The following is a 22,872-nucleotide window of genomic DNA, read 5'->3' as shown; positions in this document are numbered from 1 at the left end:
TTCTAACTACTGCGCCACCACGGCTCTTAGAAAATGGTATTATTTCAGACAAAAGTTCTTAAATTGAAGTCCCAGGATTTGAAAAATCATTTTTGTGGATCCTAGAGATACCTTTCACCACAATTAACCCCAAATCAGCTTGAAGTCAGCTCTTCAAGGCCCATTTGAAGGATGGCATGGTCAGGGGAACTTGAATCTCTGAGACAAAATGGTTTCAGAGAGCAAATATTGTGACAGAGAAGGCAAAACATGTTTTAAAGATGGCTCCTATAGCAAATACAAGAATGTTCCTTTTGCTTCTTAAAAAAATATTTTACACCTGGAGGGGTTGCTCTTTGTGATTTAGAAATCTATTTTTCCAGGAAAGGAACATTTTCTGAAAATCCCCAATTTCTCTTGCTTGTCAGTCAAATTGATTTTCAAAGGAGATCAATGACTACGACTTTCAAACATGGAGAACTTCAAACATTTGCAGTAAATTCAGTAAAGTGCCACCCTGTCCAGAGACTAACAGTAAAGGTATCCTAGCAAATTTTGACTAATCTTGAAAATTTAAGCAGAATGAATCCTGGATAGAGACCTCTGCAGGGATAGACTGAGATAAGAGAAAAACATCCTGGAAGAAGGCGGGATTGAAGCATTTGTACATTATGCCAAGGAAGCTAAATAGATTTTCCCTTTCAGAAGTTAGACTCTACTAGGGCAGGGGTGAAATGTAAAATTTGTTACTACCAGTTCTGTGGGGCTGGCCTGGTGGTGGTGGTAGTGGTGGGGGGTAATGTAACTGGATGGGCGTGGCCAGCTTTTTTTTTTTTTAACTTTTCAAAGCATTTTTTCTACAACCTCTTCTGCCAAAGAAGTGGTAAAAAAAGTGGTTTGAAAAGCCTCTGCCGATCAGGCAAGTCAGCTGGGATCGTCAGAGGCTTTTCAAAGCATTTTTTTTTACCAACTCTTTGGCCGAAGAGGATGCAGAAAAAAATGCTTTGAAAAGTCTCTGATGATCTCAGCTGAGCTGCATGATCATCAGAGGCTTTTTTTTAACTTTTAAAAGCATTTTTTCGGCGGAAAAGGTTGTAAAAAAATGCTTTTAAAAGTTAAAAAAATAGCCTCTAATGATCATGCAGCTCAGCTGGGCATGGTGGTGGGAGGGACGCAGGGATTTTTACTATTGGTTCTCCGAACCATCACCCGCCATCGCTACTGGATCAGGTGATCCGGTCAAACCGGGAGCATTTCATCCCGTACTAGGATATATTATTTTATTATTTTTATTCCGCCTTTATTATTTTTTATAATACTCAGGGTACCAAATGTACTTTATTCATCTTCCTCCTCTAGTTTCCTGCATAACATGTAGAGTAGGGGTGTAAAACTGATGGCCTATGAGCTGGATGTGTCATGCACAGACCACACCCACCCCAGCTCCTGGAAAAAATGTCACAAAACATCACATGTCGGCAATGTGACGCCATGAGTTTGACACCCGTGATGTAGAAGCTCAGAACATGGGACTCAGTGCATTGAAGAATCTAAACTGGAAGTCTGAAGGCACAATGAGAGGGTTGTGTCAAATCAGACAGTGAATAACTTTTTCTTACTTCCTAAAGCAAACATTTAATCTTAATACATTTTTCTTTAAAAAAAAAAAAACCTAACTAGTTGTGGAAAGCAAAGTAAGACCTATTGCAGCAGTTCTTATAGTCTGTTTCTTAGTAGAATGGAAGCCAGAAGCAATTTAGATATTTGCATATGGACAAATGATAGACTATATCAGGGGTGTCAAACACAAGGCCTGTAATGTGGTCAGATCGGGCCTGCAGGACCTTACTGGAAAATGTAAGGGGTTGGCCCATGTCACTTTGGCCCGGTCTACCCAGTGGAAAGAGAAAACATGCCAGCAGTTTGGAGAGTGGTGTCAAGCTGGCCACGCCCATCCAGTTGGCCACACTCATCCAGTTGGCCACACCTGCCTACTCGGCCACATTCATCCAGTCGGCCACACCCGCCTGGCCCCCCAAAGTCAATCACAACCCTGATGTGCCCCGCAATAAAATTCAGTTTGACACCCCTGGTCTATGTGCAAAGATTATTTCAAGATCGATTGCACCTTTCCCTCTTTAGACTGAATCAGCGGTTGCTACACCCAGAATAGTTTCACCAGACCTTATCTGTTAAATGAGCCCACTGTTTGCCTGAATATTTTGGAGGCAACTAATGTAAGAGACAGCTTGAGTGATGTAGTAGCCGAATCTAAAAATATAATACTTATATGCAGTAGGTTGTTCACTGAATATGGGTGTACCCAAATCAATTAGATCACCATTCAAAAGGTGAAATTCCTCCTGAAAGCTGAGTGTTACACCAATTCACTAATGCAAGCAACCTTTTTGTTGTGATTCCCAGCTTTGTTCCTTCGTGACCTGAGATTTTTCCTGAGTGTTGTAATTTCCCATTTCTAAACAATGGAGCAGACTGAGAAGTCAGGAGAAGGGACAGTCAATTCTGCCTCTCATTCTATAGTAATCAGATGCCGACTGCTCACATACAGGTACAGGAAGGAAAATGAGAACATAAAGGCCTGTAGCTAAACCCTTTCCAAAGCATCCTTTGTCTTCTTGGTCCCCATGCTTCTAATTTTGATTAGGAGATTAGAAGAGGCCTACTACTCAGATTTGCAACATCCCAAATTCCTTTAAAAAACCCTTTTGCAGTTTAGAATGATTACCCAGATAATCTTGGAGGTTGGTGTTTTGAAGCATTTTAAATAAAAAAATACATCCAGTGGTGGGATTCAGCTGGTTTGCATGGGTTCAGCCAAACCTGTTGTTAATTTTTTGTGTGATTTGGTGAACCGCTTGTTCCCACCACTGACTGGCCTCACCCCACTCCGCCCTGCCCACCGGGGTTGCCATTCCGGGTGGGGAGGGTGCAGGGGCATGACTGGGATCCACACTGATCAACTGGGAGACGGCAATGGACAGGCAGCCTCAATCAGCTGGGAGGCTGATCAGTCAGTTCAGTAAGACCTTCCAACTTCATGAGATCTTTTTTTCCCAAGAAGTTGGAAGGTCTCAATGAAGTTTTTTTTAAACTGGTAGTCACATGGTCTTCTTTTGTTGCCTTGCAGCGTGCCTACCATCCCTGTCCTAATGTTCCCATTTTTGTGTACTCATTTTATGTGTTTATGGCTATGTTTTGCTTATTTGTGCCAATTTTTTTCATGTGTCCTTGTCTATCTCTATACTGTTACTTGTTTCCTTGTACTTGTTGATAAAGAAATGAATGAATGAATGAATGAATGGTAGTTGCTCTGGGATGGGGTGGAAGTGAGGATTTTGCATTATCTTTGCTCTTGGATGGGGTGGAAGTGAGGATTCTGCATTATGATTGCTCATAAGTAAGTAAGAACCAGTAAAAGAAGAATGGAAAAATCCCTATCTGTATATCGGTGTTTTTCAGTCTTGGCAAGTTTAAGATGGACGGACTTCATGCTGCCTTGGGAATTCTGGGAATTGAAGTCCATGCACCTTAAAGTTGCCAAAGTTGAGAAGCATGGGTCTACATAGACCTTAGGATTTTCCATTCCTGTTTTATTTAGAGTTTGGTGCAATTAAATAAATCAGTTGTGGTTTTGTTAACAAATAGTGATTAAAGTGATATGAACCATTACTGGACTTTTTGTGAGAAACTGAAATTAAAAGTTAATCTGGGTTTTGATGATTAGATATGGGATTATGGAAATAATGTAGACAAATGTTAATCTTAGATATGATATGTTTGATATATCGTTTACTCATACCTGTATGAAAGTTGGAAGTCATTCTTTTTTGGTTTTCCTTCTTTTCCTCTTTCTTACACTTTCACTCTTTTTCTTTCCTGAGCCTTTTCTTTTTCCAAATCTGTTTTTTATATGTTTATACCTTAGCTTTGTATTTTTTTGATGTATGAAGGATCAAAGGCTCAACCATTATAATTCTACATTCCTTATTTACAGAAATCATATCAAAGTTTAGAATGAAATCCACTGGGAGCCATCTCATATTAGGCAGGCTCTGAGTCCCTCTAACCAAAAGTATTTATCAATAGAAGAGAATATCTATAGCTTAGGGTTGAATTGTGGGGTCCTTGGTGCTCTCTGAGCTTGATGATTTTCTTGCAGATGTTTCATTACCAAACTAGGTAATATTATCAGTACTAGACAGGAGTGGAGTTTGCTCTTATTTTCATATATTAGTGTCTCACCCAGTCAGTGTTGATCAGTTGCTTCACAAACAGTGTTTTGATTGGTGCCAGGTCTCTATAGCCTCAGGGAGAGAAGGGCTATTCTGCACCCCTCACTCAAATGTTCTTTAAAATATAGAGTTTCCAGCATTCCTTTAGGAACCTCCAACATGCAAACTGTGTTTTAATCATCCTAAAATGAATCCTCTTTACCAGGAGCTTCAAAATTTGCTGCTTGCTGGGAAGATATGTAGCTAAAAGTTTACATTTAGTGTACATCCGACTTTGGGGATATTTCTTCATAACCAAAGAAAAGTGTATTTTGTGTGCAGTACACACCCCTTGCTCGCTGGATCTGGATATCACAAAGCAAAGCCTATATTTTGTAATTAATCCCTGCACCCTTTTTTGACTGCCAGAATGCTTCAGGAGGCTGAGTGCTGTCATGGCCCTTGGCCACGCCTGCCCAGCCATGCCCATCCAGCTGATCATTAGGCCAAAGAACCGGTTGTTAAATTATTTGAATCCCAGCACTGAATACATCTTACAGAAAAATATGCTACTCACATTAATAAATGAAAATGCTTTTTTTCCATAGATGCTACTAGCAGTTTGAAGCAAGTAAGTACTACGGGATTGATTGATTTCGGAGATCTGTTCCTGGAATGCAGAAGATTTCATCTTGGCTAACATTTGACTCCTTTGTACAGAGACAGTGTTAGTCTTCACACTCTCAGTTGAATTTGAATGGCTATTTTGTTTATGCTCAGATGCACGTACACAAGTGACAGCACATGCACGCATGTTAGGCGTAAATGTCAGCCGATCCATTAGCATGGTGTGCCTGGCACAAACAGAACCTAAGCCAGTAAGGTAGACTCTACTCTTTATTAATATACACAAGCAAAGAGGGCACCTCATCCAAGAGAGGAGCAGCTTAGAAAGATAGAGAATCACTTGATATACAATTCAAACATATTGAGTTTGGAGTGAGTTCTTTCGTTGGTTCATTGGTTTGATTTGACATATCTCTGATGGAGCACACATGCTCCATAACTCTAATATGTGGTATATAACATACCACAGTATCCCATAATATTCTTAGTATGCCCCAAAGGTGCTTTTTCAAAAGGCAACTGGGCTTTGTTTTTCCTTGAAGTTGTTTAGCTTCTTATCCAAGAAACTTTTTCAGTTCTGTAACTGAACTGAAGAAGCTTCTTGGATACGAAGTGAAACAACTTCAAGGAAAAGCGAAGTCCAGTTGTCTTTTGAAAAAGCACCTTTGGGAGAACCATGACCTGGATGACTGAGAATCTCCATAGACATTCTTAGTACAACTGTAGGAGATGAACAGGCTGAGCTGGAGGATGCAGTAAAACACACAATCAGTTTACAGTCATTGAACAGTCTCAAGGGACCCAAGTCTAGTTCCCCATGAATTTCACTGACCCTTATTGTAGTGCCAGTTTAGCTTGGTCATTGCACAGCCATGAGGGACCCAAGTCCAGCCCCTCTTGAATTCCATTGACCTTTGTCTAGCGCCAATTTAGCTTTACATTCTTGCATATAGATGACAAGAGTAACCTCTTAGTGCTTTGAATTCAACCGCTGTTCCTGATTATTTGTGCCTAACATCAATCTCGTTAAAGCTCATCTTCATATTCAGGAGATGTCTTTATATCATAATGAGTTTGCAAGTAATGAACATCAATATCTGGATGATTTGAACCACTTCTCTTATCAGGCTGTACCAAGCTTTCTATGTTCCTTCAAGAATTAGAAACATTTATCAAAGAAACTCCTAACGAGTGAATCATTCATCACAACTGATTGAAAATGATAACTTTAAAGAAGCAATTAACGGGGCTAGCTTGGTTCTTCCTATGGTGAAAAAATTGCTGATACTTTGTCAAAAATAAGGAACAGTAGTGTGAAAAAAAGAATAAAACAGGAAAGAGATAGTTATGTGCTGTGTACATGCACATTTTATTTATATACAGTATTTATGGGACAATTACTCTCTTCCTTTATTTTATTTTTTGGGGTTGGTTACACAATCTATGAAAATTTTTTAGTTCCTTTTGTTGGGTTGAAATGAAGCACCTAATAACAGAGTTGTAAAAATAATTACTGGAAAAATAAATGCAATGGCTTTTCTTCTTAATGGCAGTAAATAACATGTTATATAAATTATGTACACAGTATCCAAATTTAAAGAACATCTGACTTAAAATGTTTGCTCACTTACTATCTCAACACATTTTATTTCAATCCTGAAACTTGAAAACCCTTTGAATTTCCTAGCTATGCTTCTCTGGGTTTGGATCTTATTTACATTTCATCTTTTAAAAATGTATCATCGTTTGCATGTTAAGTATAATAAACATTTTTTAAAAATATGTATAACCTATGTGTGAGGGTAAAATGTCTGTCAATCATATCAAATTGCTAAAATTGGGAGGAAAAATCTTATATATATTTGCTGCTTTGAGTTATATACAGTATAAAAACTAGGGAGAGTCCACAATAGAGGAAGCCAGCATATATTGCAGCTAGTCCTTGAATTACAACCTCAATTAGGTTCAGAATTTCAGTTGTAAGGAAGGCAGTTAAGGGAGTTGCATTTTATGTCCTCTTTTCCCAGGTTGTTAAGTGAATTGCTGCAGTTAAGTGAATTATGCGATTGTTAATAGAAACAGCACATAGACTTACAGAATATACCACTTCATACACTCTCCAAGTTTACAAAGCCAACAAATTCTCCTCATCATGGCTCAAGGCTGTCGAGTCCAACCTTGCCAAGTCAGGCTTCTCCCCAGCTTCAATACTCAAGGTGGACTATGACTTAGCAAGACAAACCTTCTGATAAAGGGTGGAGGACATCGAGAAGCAGGTGGACTTAGGGAAAGCTCTGCTGTTTCTGGCTCCAGATGCCATTAGATGTGTCAGCTATCTTAGTCAGTTGGAGTCAGCAAACCACTGGAAAGCATTTTCGCTCACACAGTGTCCTGCACTTCCATTGGCTGTCCTTTTTGGCAAGTATAAAAGGATACCATTGACAGAAAGACTCTGTTTCTGTGGCTCAGGATAGGTGGAGATTGTGGGTCACATGATCCTTAGATGTTCCTTTTACACAGAGATTAGGAAAAAACATATTCTGCCAATAACTTCTAGGTATCCTGGCTGTTCCAAGACTACCTATCTTCAGTGGCTGCTTAAGGATGAACAGTCCATAACTACAGTGCAGGTGGCCAGATTCTGCGCAGCAGCACTGGGGTTTCGTTGCAAACACGTGTCTTCTCCACCATAGTTATGTTATATAACAAATGTGGCAAATCCTTTGAACTGTTTAGTCTTTTCCCTTTTAGCATTGAACCTACAATGGGCCACAAAGTTTATGGATTGTGATTGTAATTGTAGTATATTTAGACCCTGTATAATTGACAGATTGGGTTTTATTATAGATTTTAGTTGTTATTTTATTATTTTATCCTAGAATTTTTAATTGTATATTTACTGAGTGTTTTTATTTCTTCTGGTCTCTGGTCTAAGACTGTAATAAATTGATTGAAAATGTAACCAGCAAAAGTGATAATCCATCTCTCAGAGTGCTAATACTGTATAATGTCTCATTACTTTTACATTATTGGTTCTTCTACTACATTTTATTCTGTTAACTGGATGCATAGTGCTTATTGGTTTCCCTTTGGCTGTATTACAGAATTCATTCATTCACGATTTCTAATAGGGTTTTTTATAAGTTTGTGCACTTAGAAGATTTGATAGATGGATCAGTGGGATATGCCATGCTGTGATGGAGAGAGAGGGGAGGCAACACTCAGCAGCCTTTTTATTTACCTTGCCATATTCAATATCAAAATAATGAATTTAATTTAATGGACATTTGACTCAAATGGATATTCATTCCATGCTGTTAATCCAATAAATAATTTTTTATTCTACAGGTCATCATTGACATTCAATTGATCACTTAACGAAGTTACAAGTGTCCTCCCCAGAGGTTACTTATGATGTGGTTTCATTTTTTTTTATTGAAAAAGTTTTCAAATACAAGTTTTCCCCCCTTTCCCCCCCTCCCCCTCCCTAACCCCCCCTCCCCCCTCCCCCCTGTGACTTCTTCATAACAAAAAACCAAATTCATAACAGATTACTTACTTCCTCCTCTAAATGCTGACCTTTACTTACTAGAAATATTATTAATATTATAACATCCCCTTTTAACCATACATTTCAAAAAAGAGAAGAAAAAGAAAAAAAGAAAAGAAAAAAAAGAGAAAGAGAAAAGATTCTACTATGACATTATATGATGACTTCTAATTTAACATATTTTTATAACCCCCAATTTAACAATAATCTGCCCTTTTTCTCCTCTTTCAAACTTTTATCTATATATTATTTTACAACATTTCAAAACCACCTTCCGCTTTAAAAATATATAGTAAATCCTGCTTTAACATTTAATCTTTTGTGTATATTAATATAACATTTTAAAGCGGCCTGCCCCATAAATCCTAATTTAACATTTATTCAACTCTGTCCATTTCCTCCACTCCCCTAAATATATCATTTAAACATCCCTTTTCTTAAACTAATCAGTCTGTAAACTAGCTTATTCACCCACTTTCCTGCAAAATTGCCATACACAACAGTTCTTAATATCTTGAATCACTACCCACTCTGCTTAAATATATATATATATATATATATACGTATATATTCCAATATATCTAAATAGAAAAGAAAAGACAATGACTTTAAGTTTATAGCCCATATAATATCTTCTTTGAAGTCTTTCTGCTGGATTATTAAGACCATCATCCATAATAGGGTAACATAGCTTCCTGATGCAACAGTTTGTTCAAAATCTTCAATCATATCTGCCCCCATCAGTAGTAAATATCCTCATATATATATAAAAGTAAAAGCAACCACCCGAGTGACATTATAGTTATATTCCATATAGTTGTAATTGTGGCTTTCATCAGGATTATTGATTCCCATCATCCTAGTGGGTAACAACCAGATCTTCTGCATGCCCCAACGTAACTCTCTTGCCTTGTAACTCAAGATAATTATAATATATCTTTTCACATCCCAGAATTACGGCAATGCAGAGGTCTGTCACTGTCCTCAGGATAATATTAACCAATACTTCGCCTCCACTATCTTTTCACGTATTCATACATTTTTTAAAGTCACTGGCTTCACTGTTGCTTGGTTTAGAAATTTCTATTTTTGTACGACCTATTTCTTTTTTTCTTTTCTTTTTGTGGGTTTAATTTCCATCCTGGTTTCCTTTCTACAGATTGTATATCAACTAATCGGTTTTCATTCTGCTTTATAGGTTGATCTTGTTGGTTTTGTTTTTGTATCTCGTGTTTCTTTTTTGCCCCTTGTATATCATCTGGTTGGTATCCATACTTGTCTTTGACTTGATGAGTCATCACGTTAGAGTCAGATGGCACTTCTCTCAAATTTGTAAATAATCCGGCTGGGGTATCCAAAAAATCCAAAGGCAATTTATCTGGTACAGTCTCTGTAATTCGATATTTTCCCTTTATTTCCAACTCCTTCTGCTTATCCTGTATTGTGCCTAAAGATGTTAAATTCATTTTCAAAATGTTTTGATAAAATTCTTCCGCTCTTTCAACAGTATTTAACTGGTATCTTTCTCCTTGATATCTCAATATAATACCAACTGGGACGTCCCACCTAAATGGAATATTTCTTTTTTTTAACTCAGTCACCAAAAAACCAAATTTCTTCCTTTCCGTTAATATCTTAGGTGGGAGTTCTTTGTAAATCCAAATCTTTCTTCCATACAATTGCAAATTAGAATTGAAAGAATTTTGCACAATGTTATTCCTAATTTCTTTATCTGTAAAATAAATCACCACATCTCTAGGCAATTGCCTTTGCTTTGCAATCCAGGAGTTTATTCTGTAAACTCTGTCAATCTTACAAAACACTTCCTCAGGTTGAACCTTTAAAATCCCAGCTAGAATTTCAGAAGATATTTTCCTTAAATCATCTCTGTTATTTTCCTGCAAACCTCTCAGTCTTATCGCATATTCAGTGAAATTATATTGTACCATTAAAACCTCTCTTTCAATCCTCTGTTGCAAATTTTCTACATTGCCAGTCTTTTGATCAGCCTCCATTTTAGGTTTTTCTTCTGAGCTATTATCTTGAATATTTATCAAATCATTTTCAATTTTTTGAATTCTATTGTCCAAATTATCTTGAGTTTCTTCCATTTTAGACTCTAGTAACTTAGTATTTGCATCCAACTGTATCATAAATTCTGAAAAGCCATTAGCCATTTTTAAAATTTTTCGCTCCAAAAAATCAAACTTAGATTTCACCAATTCTTTAATTTCCTGCTTAAATTTTTCAAGGTGCTGATTCACAATCTCATCCCTTCTTACAATCTCCTCTAAGAGAAATTCTATTATATTAAAATCAGGTTGCTGAGACTGGAGACTTAAAACTTGTTCCTTTAGCTTGTTAGTGGGGGAATCCCCCCCCACTACTTGTTTGTCTGACTTTATAAGTCTCAGTGCCATGTTTCCGCCCAGGCAAGCTTTGTAAAAAAAAAAAAAAGACTTCTTTCCAATCAGAAGCAATATCCGATCCCCAGGAAAAAAAGAGAGAGAAAAAGAACACAGGAGCGAAGTTTTGTCTACAATTGTAACCAGTGGTATTTATTCCGCTACATTGTAATAATAGAGAATGGAAGGACTTTCCCTTTCAGCCTCTTCTCAAGCCTCGGCAGACGCCATTTTAAAAGTCCTTTTTTTCTTCTTCTTTCCTTTCCCCTTTTCTCTTGAATAGTTTTATAAAATAAGTAAAATACTTGCGATTCTGTATCACAGGTCCAGCTTACATTTTCTTTAATCAATCTGTTAAATTCGCAGGCTTGCTCTTGTCACCTGGCTCTGCATATAGCAGAGGTCTCCCAAAGCCCGGAGCAGCGGCTGGGGATATGGGGAAGCTCATCCGCTCCGTCCCAAAAGTAAAAGAAAAACGTTTGGGACTATGCAGAGAGTTCTACCTACCCCAGCCGGCTCTATCTCCGTTTCCTCATGGAAACGGAGTTTTTTCGAGCCGCCATTCCGTTGTGAAGGCGGCTCTAACAGGCAGTGGAAGCTGATGATCCCGAAGGAACATCTGGCGGCGGCCAGCAGCAAACCGGATGTGGTTTCAGAGTTAAGCTACCCAGGCACAGATCTTGTCGTTATACGATTTATTTTGGGCACATGGCAACTGACTCACTTTTATAACAAATGGTGCCATGACCCCAATTTTTTTGCCAGTTTCCAGCTTTCACTTCCAGTTTCCTGAAAAAAATGCCCATTGGGGATTTCTTTAACAACCCTATGTTCACTTAAAGACCATCATTATAACTATCATATCACTAAATCTGGTCACATGATATCACGATTTATGCCCGCAAAAAGGTAAGACTGTAATTATCGGCTCGATTACAGTCAAGGGTTACCTGAAATACAATTTGGGCGTAACTGATGAATGTCAGTGATATGTAACTGAATAATATAAACCAGTGGTCCCCACCTTTTGACTACATGGATTGGCGGCAGTGAGGGAGCAGAAGGGTTTGTGCACTCAATCTAATCCCGTGCATATGCAAATGAAGCTTTGCATGCTCATCTGATGCTTGCGTGGTCCAGTTCCCAACAGACCATGGACTGGTACAGGGCTGTGGACCCATGATATAAAGAGTCTTATCACCGTACCAACTGTTAAATAAATTTGAAAGCAACATAATCAAATGGTCTTTTATTTCAAATTTGATTACGTGAAAGACTGCAGCAAAATAAGAATTATATAAGGTAAATGTCATTTGTAAATATTTAAGTAGCATAGAATCAAATTGCTTGATTAAATGATGATCACAAAAATAAATATGTTGCTCATTCTAGCACTGTTGTACACTTGCTATTATAAGCCAAGCAGAGGCAAGTACAGCTAGCCATGATGTCACTCAAATGAAAAAACATGATGTCACAATGGAAGCTGAGCTGACTGTACTTGTATCATCATATGGAAATGTACACTGGGCAAATACATAGTTACCTCTGTGTTGTAATACCTTGATTCATGCTTAGCAACTATTTCCCCACAACCCACATTCCTATAAACAAAGCAATATTGCAGGATTTATCTACCAGTCAGAAGAGTCTAGGACTTTTCAGCTCAAACTCTTAGCGCTGCCTGTTTCTCCACCAGGGTTTCGCTTCCGCATTATTACACTTCGGCACTTTGGGCCACGGTCCCTCCATCCCAGTCCCTTTGCTGCAGCCCATTCTTCGCAGTACAGTTCGCTTTGGGCTTTTGGGTGCAGAGGACAGTTCAAAGCCAACCAATCGGTGCAGGGGCTCAGGGGCTTTGGAAGTAAAGCAGGGGCTGCAGTTCAGAGGGAGGCTCTGTCAGTTTTCCTTCTCCTGGTTTCTGAAGACCCACCTGTCCCAAGAGCCCTGCTCTCTTGTAACCCCCATCCCCACCTCTTTGTTCCCTCTCTGCTTCTCCCAGGTTTCTGGGAGTGAAGTACCTGGTATTTGTCAAATCATATGTCTCACCATTGATCAGAGCCTCCCCCTTCTACCTAAGAACATATCTCAGCTTTGATCTGTTCCCGTCACACCAGAGGGCCAAATGGCCAAAGGAAAGAGATTAGACTGATAAGGCTAATGAGGAGTATTCTATCCTTTTTGCAGGAATATACAAATCTAATTAGGAAGCCAGGATGTTATTTTCTCACTGTATAAAAAGGAGTTACACCTTCTCTGAAGTGTAGCCTCCGTTTAAATTTCTTGTTTGGCATTTATGAGCTTAAACATATTATTATTGGACCTTACAGATGGAAATGAAGAGGAGTGAGGAGCAACATTAATTCCAATCGCTTATCCTTTTCTCTTTCTCTACTCACATTCCTTTCAAGCTGCCCATTGAATTCCAGGGAAAGACCGTCTACCCTGACCTGGGGCTCTAGCCCTCCCAGGGATGTTTGGGGAAAAGAATGTCCCTCTTTCTTTCTTTCTTTCTTTCTTTCTTTCTTTCTTTCTTTCTTTCTTTCTTTCTTTCTTTCTTTCTCTCCCCCCCCTGCTCTTTTCTTCCTGTTCAGTGTCATGGAGGCAGGATCGGGTGTAGGGGAGTTTCCACCCCTACCCTTCCTTCTCCTAGCAAGCGTCTGAGGCTGTTTAGCCTTGTCCTAGCAAACTCCTTCCCTTTTCTGGGAATTTTCTTCTCTGATAGAGGTACCAAAATAACTCAGATGATATAAGGTCTCCTGCTAGAGCAGGGGGTTGGACTAGAAGACCTCCAGGGTCCCTTCCAGCCTGAATCTACGTCTAGTTATAATAACGTCTGGGAACCCCACCTGATGGATCCCTCGCTCTCTACTGCCCCCTCCCCTTCTCTTTTGTGGCTGGATCCCTCGCCCTCTACAGACCTCCTTCCCCACCCCACCCTGCTGCTCTCGGCAGCCTCGGGAGGCTCTGAACTGACAGGCGAGTGGCTCTTGGCCGGGATGAGGGGCAGAACCCCAAACGCTACTAATGAAATACCTTTGCCATCTCCCAGCCCCATCGTACACAGACAGAAGCCCTGGGTACCTCTACAGCCCCCTCCCCCCATCTTTTGTGGCTGGATCCCTCCCCCACGCTGATCTCAGCCACCGTGGGAGGCTCCGAACTGACAGAGCATCCCTCTGAACTTCAGACCCCGCTCTACTCCCAAAGCCCCCAAGCCCCTGCACCAATTAGCTGGCTTCGAACTGTCCTCTGCGCCCAAAAGCCCAACATGAACTGTACTGCGACGAATGGGCCACGGCGAAGGGACTGGGATGGAGGGGCTGTGGCTAAAAGTGCTGAAGCATAATAACACAGAGGCAAAACCTGAGCCAAAAAGTCTGCGGTCCGCAGTCAGAACACTTGTACTAAAACCTAAAAACTTATTTTCTTGAATTTATTAAAAATGATTCTATCCTGGAAAGAAAGAATTAAAATCCAGTATTATGGAGTATTACAAAGGAACTATCTCTACCCTAATTACAGAGAAGATCATTAAGTGTGGTAGTGACCACATGGTTTAAGCAAATCTGATGAGGAATTAAGGGTCAGAGCCATTGTACCAACATATGATGGATGCACCCATTATGGAGAACTATATCTACCAAAAAACAGGATGTTCTTTCGAGATCGATCGGTAACGGAAAAGACGAAGGGATGGTCAGCTTTGAATTCGACTGCAACATTTGCACTTTTAAATACCGTTATTACAGCAGTGGCAGCAGCTGCCTCAGTGCCTTCTTCATTGACTTCTATGAATGATTTGTGAACAACTTCAGATATGACTAAATCATTGTTAGTTGACATTCCAGAGAAGTCTGCCTTGCCCTCATCAAATGCATCCGTCATTCCCATGCTTCTCAGAACTGGCTTCAGGTCATATTTTTCTTCCAATTTAAATTTGGGGAAGGAGAGATCAATTTTTCTTGGGAACATCTTCTCTGGATTGATCCAGTCCATGAGTTTCTCATATGTAATTTCTCTCTCCAGCTAAAATAAGATGAAACACATTAAAGGAGAAAGAAATTCCTAGTTATATGATACTATGATTTACCCTGATATTCTAACACAAGTATGATGCAGGTGTTCACAACGACAGAAAAATCCTGGAAGTCATAAATGTAGACCTTAGAACCAGGAAAAAAGTAGGAATATAAATATAGCTTTATATTCAAAGTACATCAATTTCTAACTCAATACATTATTAACAAACATGTGAAATATAAGGCAGATCCATCTGGGAGAGTCACTAGTTCAGGGGTGTCAAACTCAAGGTCTTTGGTCAGATCCGGTGCTTAAATCTGGCATACGGAGCCGGCCTGGAAATAGCAAAGAACCAGCCCACGGTGCCTCTGGTAGCCAAAACGGAGTGCCTGAATCCTGTTTTGGCTGGCAGGATGCTGCAGGAGACGTCCGTCCCAACACTCTCCCATCCCCAGCTGGCCCACGGAGGAGAACTACAATGCTGATCCAGCCCTTGAAGAAATCCAGTTTGACACTGCTGCAGTAGTGCTAGAATGGTTTAGCCAGCAGCCCAGACAAATGTATATAAATTGTATTAGAGAAAACCTGCGTGCTGACAAGAAATATTTTTATAATTTATTCATGTTTGTATTAAAATTTATACCAATTTTTATTCCAGAAACCCCAATAATTTACAATTATGCCGAAAGCTAAAAGGAAAGCTAAAAGAAAAGTAAACATTGAGGCCTAGTTTGGTATAGCGGTTAAAAGCACTAGACTATAAATCATCACTTTGATCTGAATTACCAGGTTTGGTGATTTGGAGCCAGTCACACTCTCTTAGCCCTAGGAAGCAGGCAAGGGCAAACAACTTCTGAAAATGTTGCCAAATAAACTACTTGCATTTCTCCAGAGAGTTGCCAGAAGCTATATCTTAATTGAAGACAAATATCCATGCAAAAAAATACCTCAGCTATATGAACTTGTTTGTTCTTTCCTTCAAGCTATGAATCTTGATAGCTATTTTAACATGACGTATAAACTGAAGAATCAAAAATTGAATCCCTTGCATTTTAATAATGTCAGAAGAAATACTGTACGTTATTGGCAACCTTATCAATTGCCTTGTACACATCAGGTACAGATGGAATCCCCCTTTGTATACAATCCTTTGAAATATAAATGCATTCGCTGGTGTTCTTTAGACTTTTTTTTTGCATCTTTTCAAAATAAGGGAAAATACAAGTCAACCCAATAGTACTAACTATAATGGCAGAAAGCCAAGCTTCAATATTAAAAAGGACAGCATATAGCTAGTACCAGAGATGGACAAGGTCTTAAATTCTGTTTCATGAAAGAAAATCTCACCTTTTCCAATCCAGTAGAGTTATCTTCAATCTCATCAGGGAGCAGAATGATCATGCTCAGGTCATTATCAATATACGGAATCTCAAGAATTGAAATCCGATAGGCCGATATGTGGGTCATGTTGTATTCTCCTTTCCTGAACATCATCTGCACTATTTTCCTTTCTTTCTACAAGTGGGGAAAATGTATGTTAGAAGAAATCTTTCAAATAAATAGGAAATGCAAATAATTCTATCATGGATTTATCCTTAGGGATTTTTTTCCTCTGCTTAAATCTTTCATCTTTTGCGTTTAATTTTTAAGACAAACTGAGATTTTATATGAGCATTTATCATGTCTCAGCCATCCACCAGAGTTTCCAGTCTTTATACATAGTGATAATTTACTTTTCACAGAATTTGAAAAATTTTAGAATATTAAGGAATAGATTTAAAAAACAGACAAAGATTATGACCTTTAGAAAAGTGAATTGTCAATTCTGTGAGCAAAAGAATGCAATGAAACACAGGTCTGTGGTTTTAATCAGCAGTTTTCTCAAATGAACAGATGTCTATAATATCAAAACTAGCCTTCTTTGTGGAGAGCAACATAGAAAAATATTGTGCCTGTTCCTCCTCCATCAAATATGTCCAGGTGATAATACATAATAAATCCACATACTCAGCAAATATATTCACTAATCACACCATAATTATTGTAGCTAATCACATAGAATTAGTGGGAGTGGTGCTGCACTAAAAATCCCTGAGCAAAGTTTAAATGACAGAAAAGTCTGAATTGCTACACACAAAACCTGAAGGACTTAAGATGACTGACTTTCATGATTCATCCATTTCCACAAAGATCAATAAAATGGAAGGAGTAAGCAATTTCTTTGCTACAGGAATTTTTCAAATTAATTCCACGCTTACTTCAGATATATACAAAATAACACAATTTAAAATATTCATAATGTCTCTTTTACTCTGTTAATACAGTAAATGAATACCTTGTTAATCCAGAATGGCTTTTCCTCTGTGTGATCTTTGTTGAACTTATTTGCCCAGTTTCCCTTGAAATAGATCGCATTCACCAAAACCAGTTTTGTAAGTGAATCAATTATTCCAGGGACAAGCAGATCCTGAATTTTACCTTTGAAAGTTTTTTTTAAAAAACTGCTTTAATTGACAGATAAGATTTATTATTTCTTTTTTTTATAAAAAAGTTTTTATTTTATAAACATTCAGACAAACATACAATATAAAGTCAGTCAGTTAATATATCATCTGAATACATCTTTTTTTTTGCATCGTACTCCTCCAATAACTATCATTCTTAATACTGTCATTTCATTATTTGTACATTCCCCCACATTTACTTTTCTGTTAAAACATTTCTCTATTCAACACTTTTATCCCACCCCAACCCTTATCCCGCCCTCCCCACCCCACCCCTGACTTTCCAGAGCAAAACCAGGGTATAGCATCTAACAAACATATACTAAAATAAGCTAACTAACTATAAAATTCAAAACTCCCACACGTTCTTTAATTCCCCTTACTCCAATTCATCAACCTCCCTTTTATAAATTACCAAGAGCAGTTAAGTTAAATTCAATCTTCCTAGTTATAAAAAACTTTTTCTTAATATATAATCCAATACTTTAACAGTATTACAAACAGTAAAAATCATAGCTGAGTTTCATTTCCGCACCCTCAAACATCATTTTTTTTGAGCATTACTCCCTAATAGAGTTCTAAATTTAACATTAAGCCTCTTTCCTTCAAAAAATTGAACATCTTAAAGTTTTAAACATTTTATCTCATGTCTCTTTTAAAATAGTATAATCTTATGTTAAACATTTTAAAATCTCTTAATACCATTAAAACACATATTTACCAACTATAAATTTCAAAATCTACAGGAAGAATATTATATCATTTTATCTTAGAGTAGCCTTTAACAATACCAATGTAACTAAACTTTTCAATTTACTAGAGTCTTCCTTCCCCCGAAAGAAAAAAAAAGAAAACAAAAACTTAATCTTCTGTTCTTCTCTTCTTTCGATATTTTTTCCAATCCTTCTTCTTTATTAAGTCTTGCAACATTCCCCCCAATTTTATTTTTGAAAATTTTAAAATGTTGATTTGAGGTTGATATTTCTGAAAAACTGGCTCTCTTCTTGAAGTCACTTTTTCTAATTTAAAATCCCCATTCCGACTCTTCTTGCTTATATAATCATTCAGTCCATTCCTTTGTCCATATAGCCAGAATTTGTTGCCATAAAATTTATCAGCTTGCAATGATAAATCTATTTGTTGCTTTTCTATCAATTGAATGGAAGTGTCTGCCCCGACCTTTGTTTCAACTGTGCCAGCCTGCCTTTCAATCCTAACAGCCTCATGGTCTTCCAAAGGCAAACTCCTCAGAAAATTTTTCTGCTGGCCATCCAACAACTCTTTATGATTTTCCAAGCTGTTTTTTGAAAAAGCTCTTTCAATTGTATCCAAAATTTTCGGTTGGCTCCACGAGGCTCGAAGACGCTCTTTTACGAGCGCCTGATCCCCAGTTCCGTAAAAGCCCCAGAACAGCCGAAAAACTGCTGTCTGGAGGCTTGGAACCCTCTCCCCGGGCAAAGGGGAGAGAGAACAGCCGACAGGCGGAAGTAGAGCCCCCCCAAGTGTGCCAGGAGAAATCCTGGGGCGCGAAGGGTGTGGACTCCCTATTGAAGCCTGTCAAGCTGCTCCAGACCAGGGACAACTCCGCTGAAGCGGAGCTAGAAGCCGCGACCAAAATCTGCTGAAAAGAAATGAGGGGACTTTTAACATCTTTACCTTGATTGCAGACAGAGCAAATCAGGAGAAAAAAGAAAAAAAATTGCAAGTAATACTTTAACTCCGTTTTAAAATGCAGAAAATGGCGCCTGAGGGCGGGAGGAGGAAGCTACTAGGGAAAGTGCTTGTTAAGCTTGTTAACATTTGCAACATTGATACAGCTACCGGATTACACGTTAAGAGAAAGTTTTAAAGTGGAAGCGGCAAGGAAAAGAATTTGGTACTGAGGAGAAGAATTTGGTATTGACTTTAACTAAAATTTTGCTTTTATACTGTGTGGAAAATAGTTGTCACCCTAATAGCTGGATAAATACAAAGTGGCTGAAAGATGGCTGACATCAGGGCTGGTGAATCAGCAAACCCTCAAGCTGTGACTGTTAAAGATTTATTATTTCTTAACATCACTTAACATCAATATGGAAATAGAAAAGGAGGAATATAAATTGCAGGCATTCACAGATGATTTGGTATTTATTTTAGAAGATCCGCAAGAAATAGGACCAAAGTTATTAAAAAGAATAGAAGAATATGGTGAGGTGGCAGGACTGAAAATCAATAAGGACAAAATGAAAATTTTAGTGAAAAATATCACAGAGAAGCAGAAAAGGGACTTGACGGAGAGATTAGATATCTAGATTGCAAACAAAGTAAAATATTTAGGGGTAAAATTTACAGCAAGATGTGTAACGATTAAGAAAGACAACTACTACAAGCTAAAAAAGAAAATTGAGGTAGATTTGGATAGATGGAAAAACCTGCAATCATCATTAATAGGAAAAATAGCTACAATTAAAATGAACATATTACCAAGAGTATTGTTTTTATTCCAATCTTGATAAAATTGGAGAAAAAATACTTTAAAGAGCTCAATAAGATAATAACGAAATATATATGGCAGGGTAAAAAGGCGAGAATCAATCTAAAAATGCTACAAGACGTAAGAGCTATGGGAGGGTTTGGACTACCGAATTGGAAATTATATTAGCAGGCAGCAGCACTAACTTGGATGAAGGAATGGATTGTATTGAGAAATATAAGGTTATTAGCATTGGAGGAACATAACCTGCATTTAGGTTGGCATGCTTTTTTATGATATGGGGAAAATAAGATACATGGTTACTTCCAAAGACAGTATATAAGAAATGCTTTGTTATTAGTATGGGAAAAAATTAGAGAGCAACACTACTTGAAGATATCAGTCTGGCTTTTGACGATGGAAGCACATATACATCCAAATATTATTAATATGGGAAATATTGTTAGTTACAAAGATATTTTGTCAGATAAGGGGGAACTTAAAATGAAATGTGAATTGGAAAAGCAGGGGATTGATATGGATTAGTACACACAGTTGCAAATACGATCTAGATATTAAAAGGATGCTAAACTTTATGGTTTTTATATGGAACTGACAGAATTGGATAAGATATTGACAGGAATAGAAGAGAGAATGATAAAAAAAAATTGTACAGTTACTTATTGAGCATTAAATTAGGAGAAGAACAAATTAAAGGAACAATGATAGCATGGGCAAAAAACTTCGGTCACACGATAGAGCGAGATAAATGGCAGCAACTATGGGATAGGAATTACAAATTAACACCATCAACTGCATACAAGGAAAATCTATATAAGATGTTTTACAGATGGCACTTAGCACCAGAAAGACTGGCCAAAATGTTTAAAGATAAATCAACTAAATGTTGGAAATGCCAACAGACACCGGGGTTGTATTATCATATGTGGTGGACGTGTGGGGAAGCAAAAAGATACTGGGCAAAAATTTGTATGTGGCTGGAGAAGATGACGCAACAACATATTGATTTAAAACTGGAATTGTTCCTGTTGGGGATTTTATCGTGAATTATAGTAAAGAAACTGTATATTTGATTATTGATATAATAACCTCAGCTAGAATTATATTTGCACAAAATTGGAAAAGCGAAGAGATCCCTATAGATGAAAAAGTGACTAAGAAAATATTAGAATGTGCAGAAATGAACAGGTTAACACTTGCAATTCTAGAAAAGGAAGAATATATGGGAGTTATTTTATCAATGGTTAGAGAATAAATATGAAATTAATGTATTGTAAAAGTAGATAAGTAAAGAAGAGAAGTGTTAGTTTATGTCATTTTATCATTATTATTATTTAGTATTAATATAAGAATGAATGTAAGAAATTAATATGGTGGTAAGTTTAATTGTTAAGACACAAAGAAATGTATATTCAGATGACACACTAAGATGTGTGATGGAATGTTTGTATTAAAAGAAAATTTAATTTTTTTTAAAAAAAAGTAATAGATAGCATGCACCAAAACCAGTTTTGTAAGCAAATCAATTATTTCAAGGACAAGCAGATCCTGAATGTTTCCTTTGAAAGATTTTTTTAAAAAAAACTGCTTTAATTGATAGATAAGATTTATTATTTCTTAACATCACTCACCACCCTCTGTCTCTGTCCCTGTCTCCCTCCCTCCCTCTGTCCCTCCCTCCCCCCCCTCTCTTCATTTTAATTTAATTATTAGATTTCTCTCTTCAGGAGCTCAAGACAGTCACCCAGAGAACTCCTCTGACTGAGGATGGAATGTAGCTTTTGCTTCCTCAGGGCCAGTCCAACCTCCATCCACCCATCCTCCCTCTCTTAACATTTATACAGTTGCCCATCTTATATCATTATTTAGTAAGGTTACCACACACATACAAGTTAAATAACAGGCAAGTTAAATAACAGAAATATGCTCAGATGTGTCCATCAATAAAACCAATAATATATTCATGGCTAGAATTTCATCTGAGATTTGATGGGCTTCTACATAGCAAATAATAGCAGGTGGGTTTGCCTGCCTTGTCTGTCTCTCTGACATGCACACACAATATTGCATGTCTTACTTAATGCAGCTACTAATTAACTCTTATTATCATTCTCACCTGAGGTTTTTTCTTCTACCCAGGCATTTATATGTCTTCTTGAATCTTCTGAAGCTTGTGTGAAGTTAAGTTTCTCCAGACCTGCATGGTAGAATCTCTGAGTGGATTCTATAAATGACTTAAGAAACAATGACATCTCAATAACAGAAGCAAATATAAAGAACAAGAATTGATTTTGTCTCATTTTTCTACGAACTAAAAATCAGGAAACATTATTTATTACACTGAATACTATCTAAAACCAGCCAATGCCATTGGATAGTTGATACAGCCTAGAAAAAGTTTATCAGATATTAGGAACTATATAGAATTATCCTAAAATAACAGTTTATTCAAAAATATATCTGGCAATTATGGGTCACATGGTTCTATTTATGACTTTTATTTGATAGTTCTATATTTAGGAACATTCCACTGGATGTTCCTGTAACATTCCCAGTAAAAGCAGCTAGACTTTTAAATTTCCCCTCTAGACAACTCAATGAACGAAATAAAGCTACAGGAATATTTGGTACCTTATTAGAGCCAAACTGCAATTGCAATGAGACAGGCAAACATTAAAACAAACAGAGCATTTATGGTTGTTTCCAGCCAGTTCTCCAACATGTATGTAACTTACTGCAAGAAAATCATATGATGTTTCTCCAAAGAGCTGGTTGACTAGACTGAGGCTATAATTAGCACCTGGTTTGTTGATATCAGAAATAACTTTCTCAAATCTTTGGTGAACCTCTCCATCGTTGAGTACAGAAAGCACCTATAATATGACATATGCTTAATCAAATTAAGTTTAACATCAATTCTAAATGTAATTACAAACAGTAAATGTTTGTAAATGTAATTACAAACAGTAAAAATCATAGCTGAGTTTCATTTCCGCACCCTCAAACATCATTTTTTTTGAGCATTACTCCCTAATAGAGTTCTAAATTTAACATTAACCCTCTTTCCTTCAAAAAATTG

General features: G+C 37.5%; 1 protein-coding gene across 1 annotated transcript in view; it reads right to left on the bottom strand.

Moving 5' to 3' along the window:
* Nucleotides 1-13,359: 13,359 nt before the first annotated feature.
* Nucleotides 13,360-22,872, bottom strand: part of LOC117659668 (leukocyte elastase inhibitor-like) — a 29,291-nt gene continuing 19,778 nt past the window's right edge. The window contains exons 3-7 of the mRNA XM_087890738.1: nucleotides 22,529-22,666; nucleotides 21,910-22,027; nucleotides 17,152-17,294; nucleotides 16,164-16,331; nucleotides 13,360-14,822 (exon numbers count right to left, since the gene is read on the bottom strand). Coding sequence (XP_087746864.1) covers nucleotides 14,418-14,822; nucleotides 16,164-16,331; nucleotides 17,152-17,294; nucleotides 21,910-22,027; nucleotides 22,529-22,666 — 972 coding nt within the window. The 3' untranslated portion in view covers nucleotides 13,360-14,417. The remainder of the gene's footprint in view (nucleotides 14,823-16,163; nucleotides 16,332-17,151; nucleotides 17,295-21,909; nucleotides 22,028-22,528; nucleotides 22,667-22,872) is intronic.

This window comes from Pantherophis guttatus, chromosome 3 (genome assembly GCF_059756535.1).
Source record: "Pantherophis guttatus breed Tessera chromosome 3, ASM5975653v1, whole genome shotgun sequence".
Classification (NCBI taxonomy): Eukaryota; Metazoa; Chordata; class Lepidosauria; order Squamata; family Colubridae; genus Pantherophis; species Pantherophis guttatus.
The sequence above is the reverse complement of the archived record's forward strand: the minus strand, read 5'-3'. Positions and strand labels throughout refer to the sequence as shown.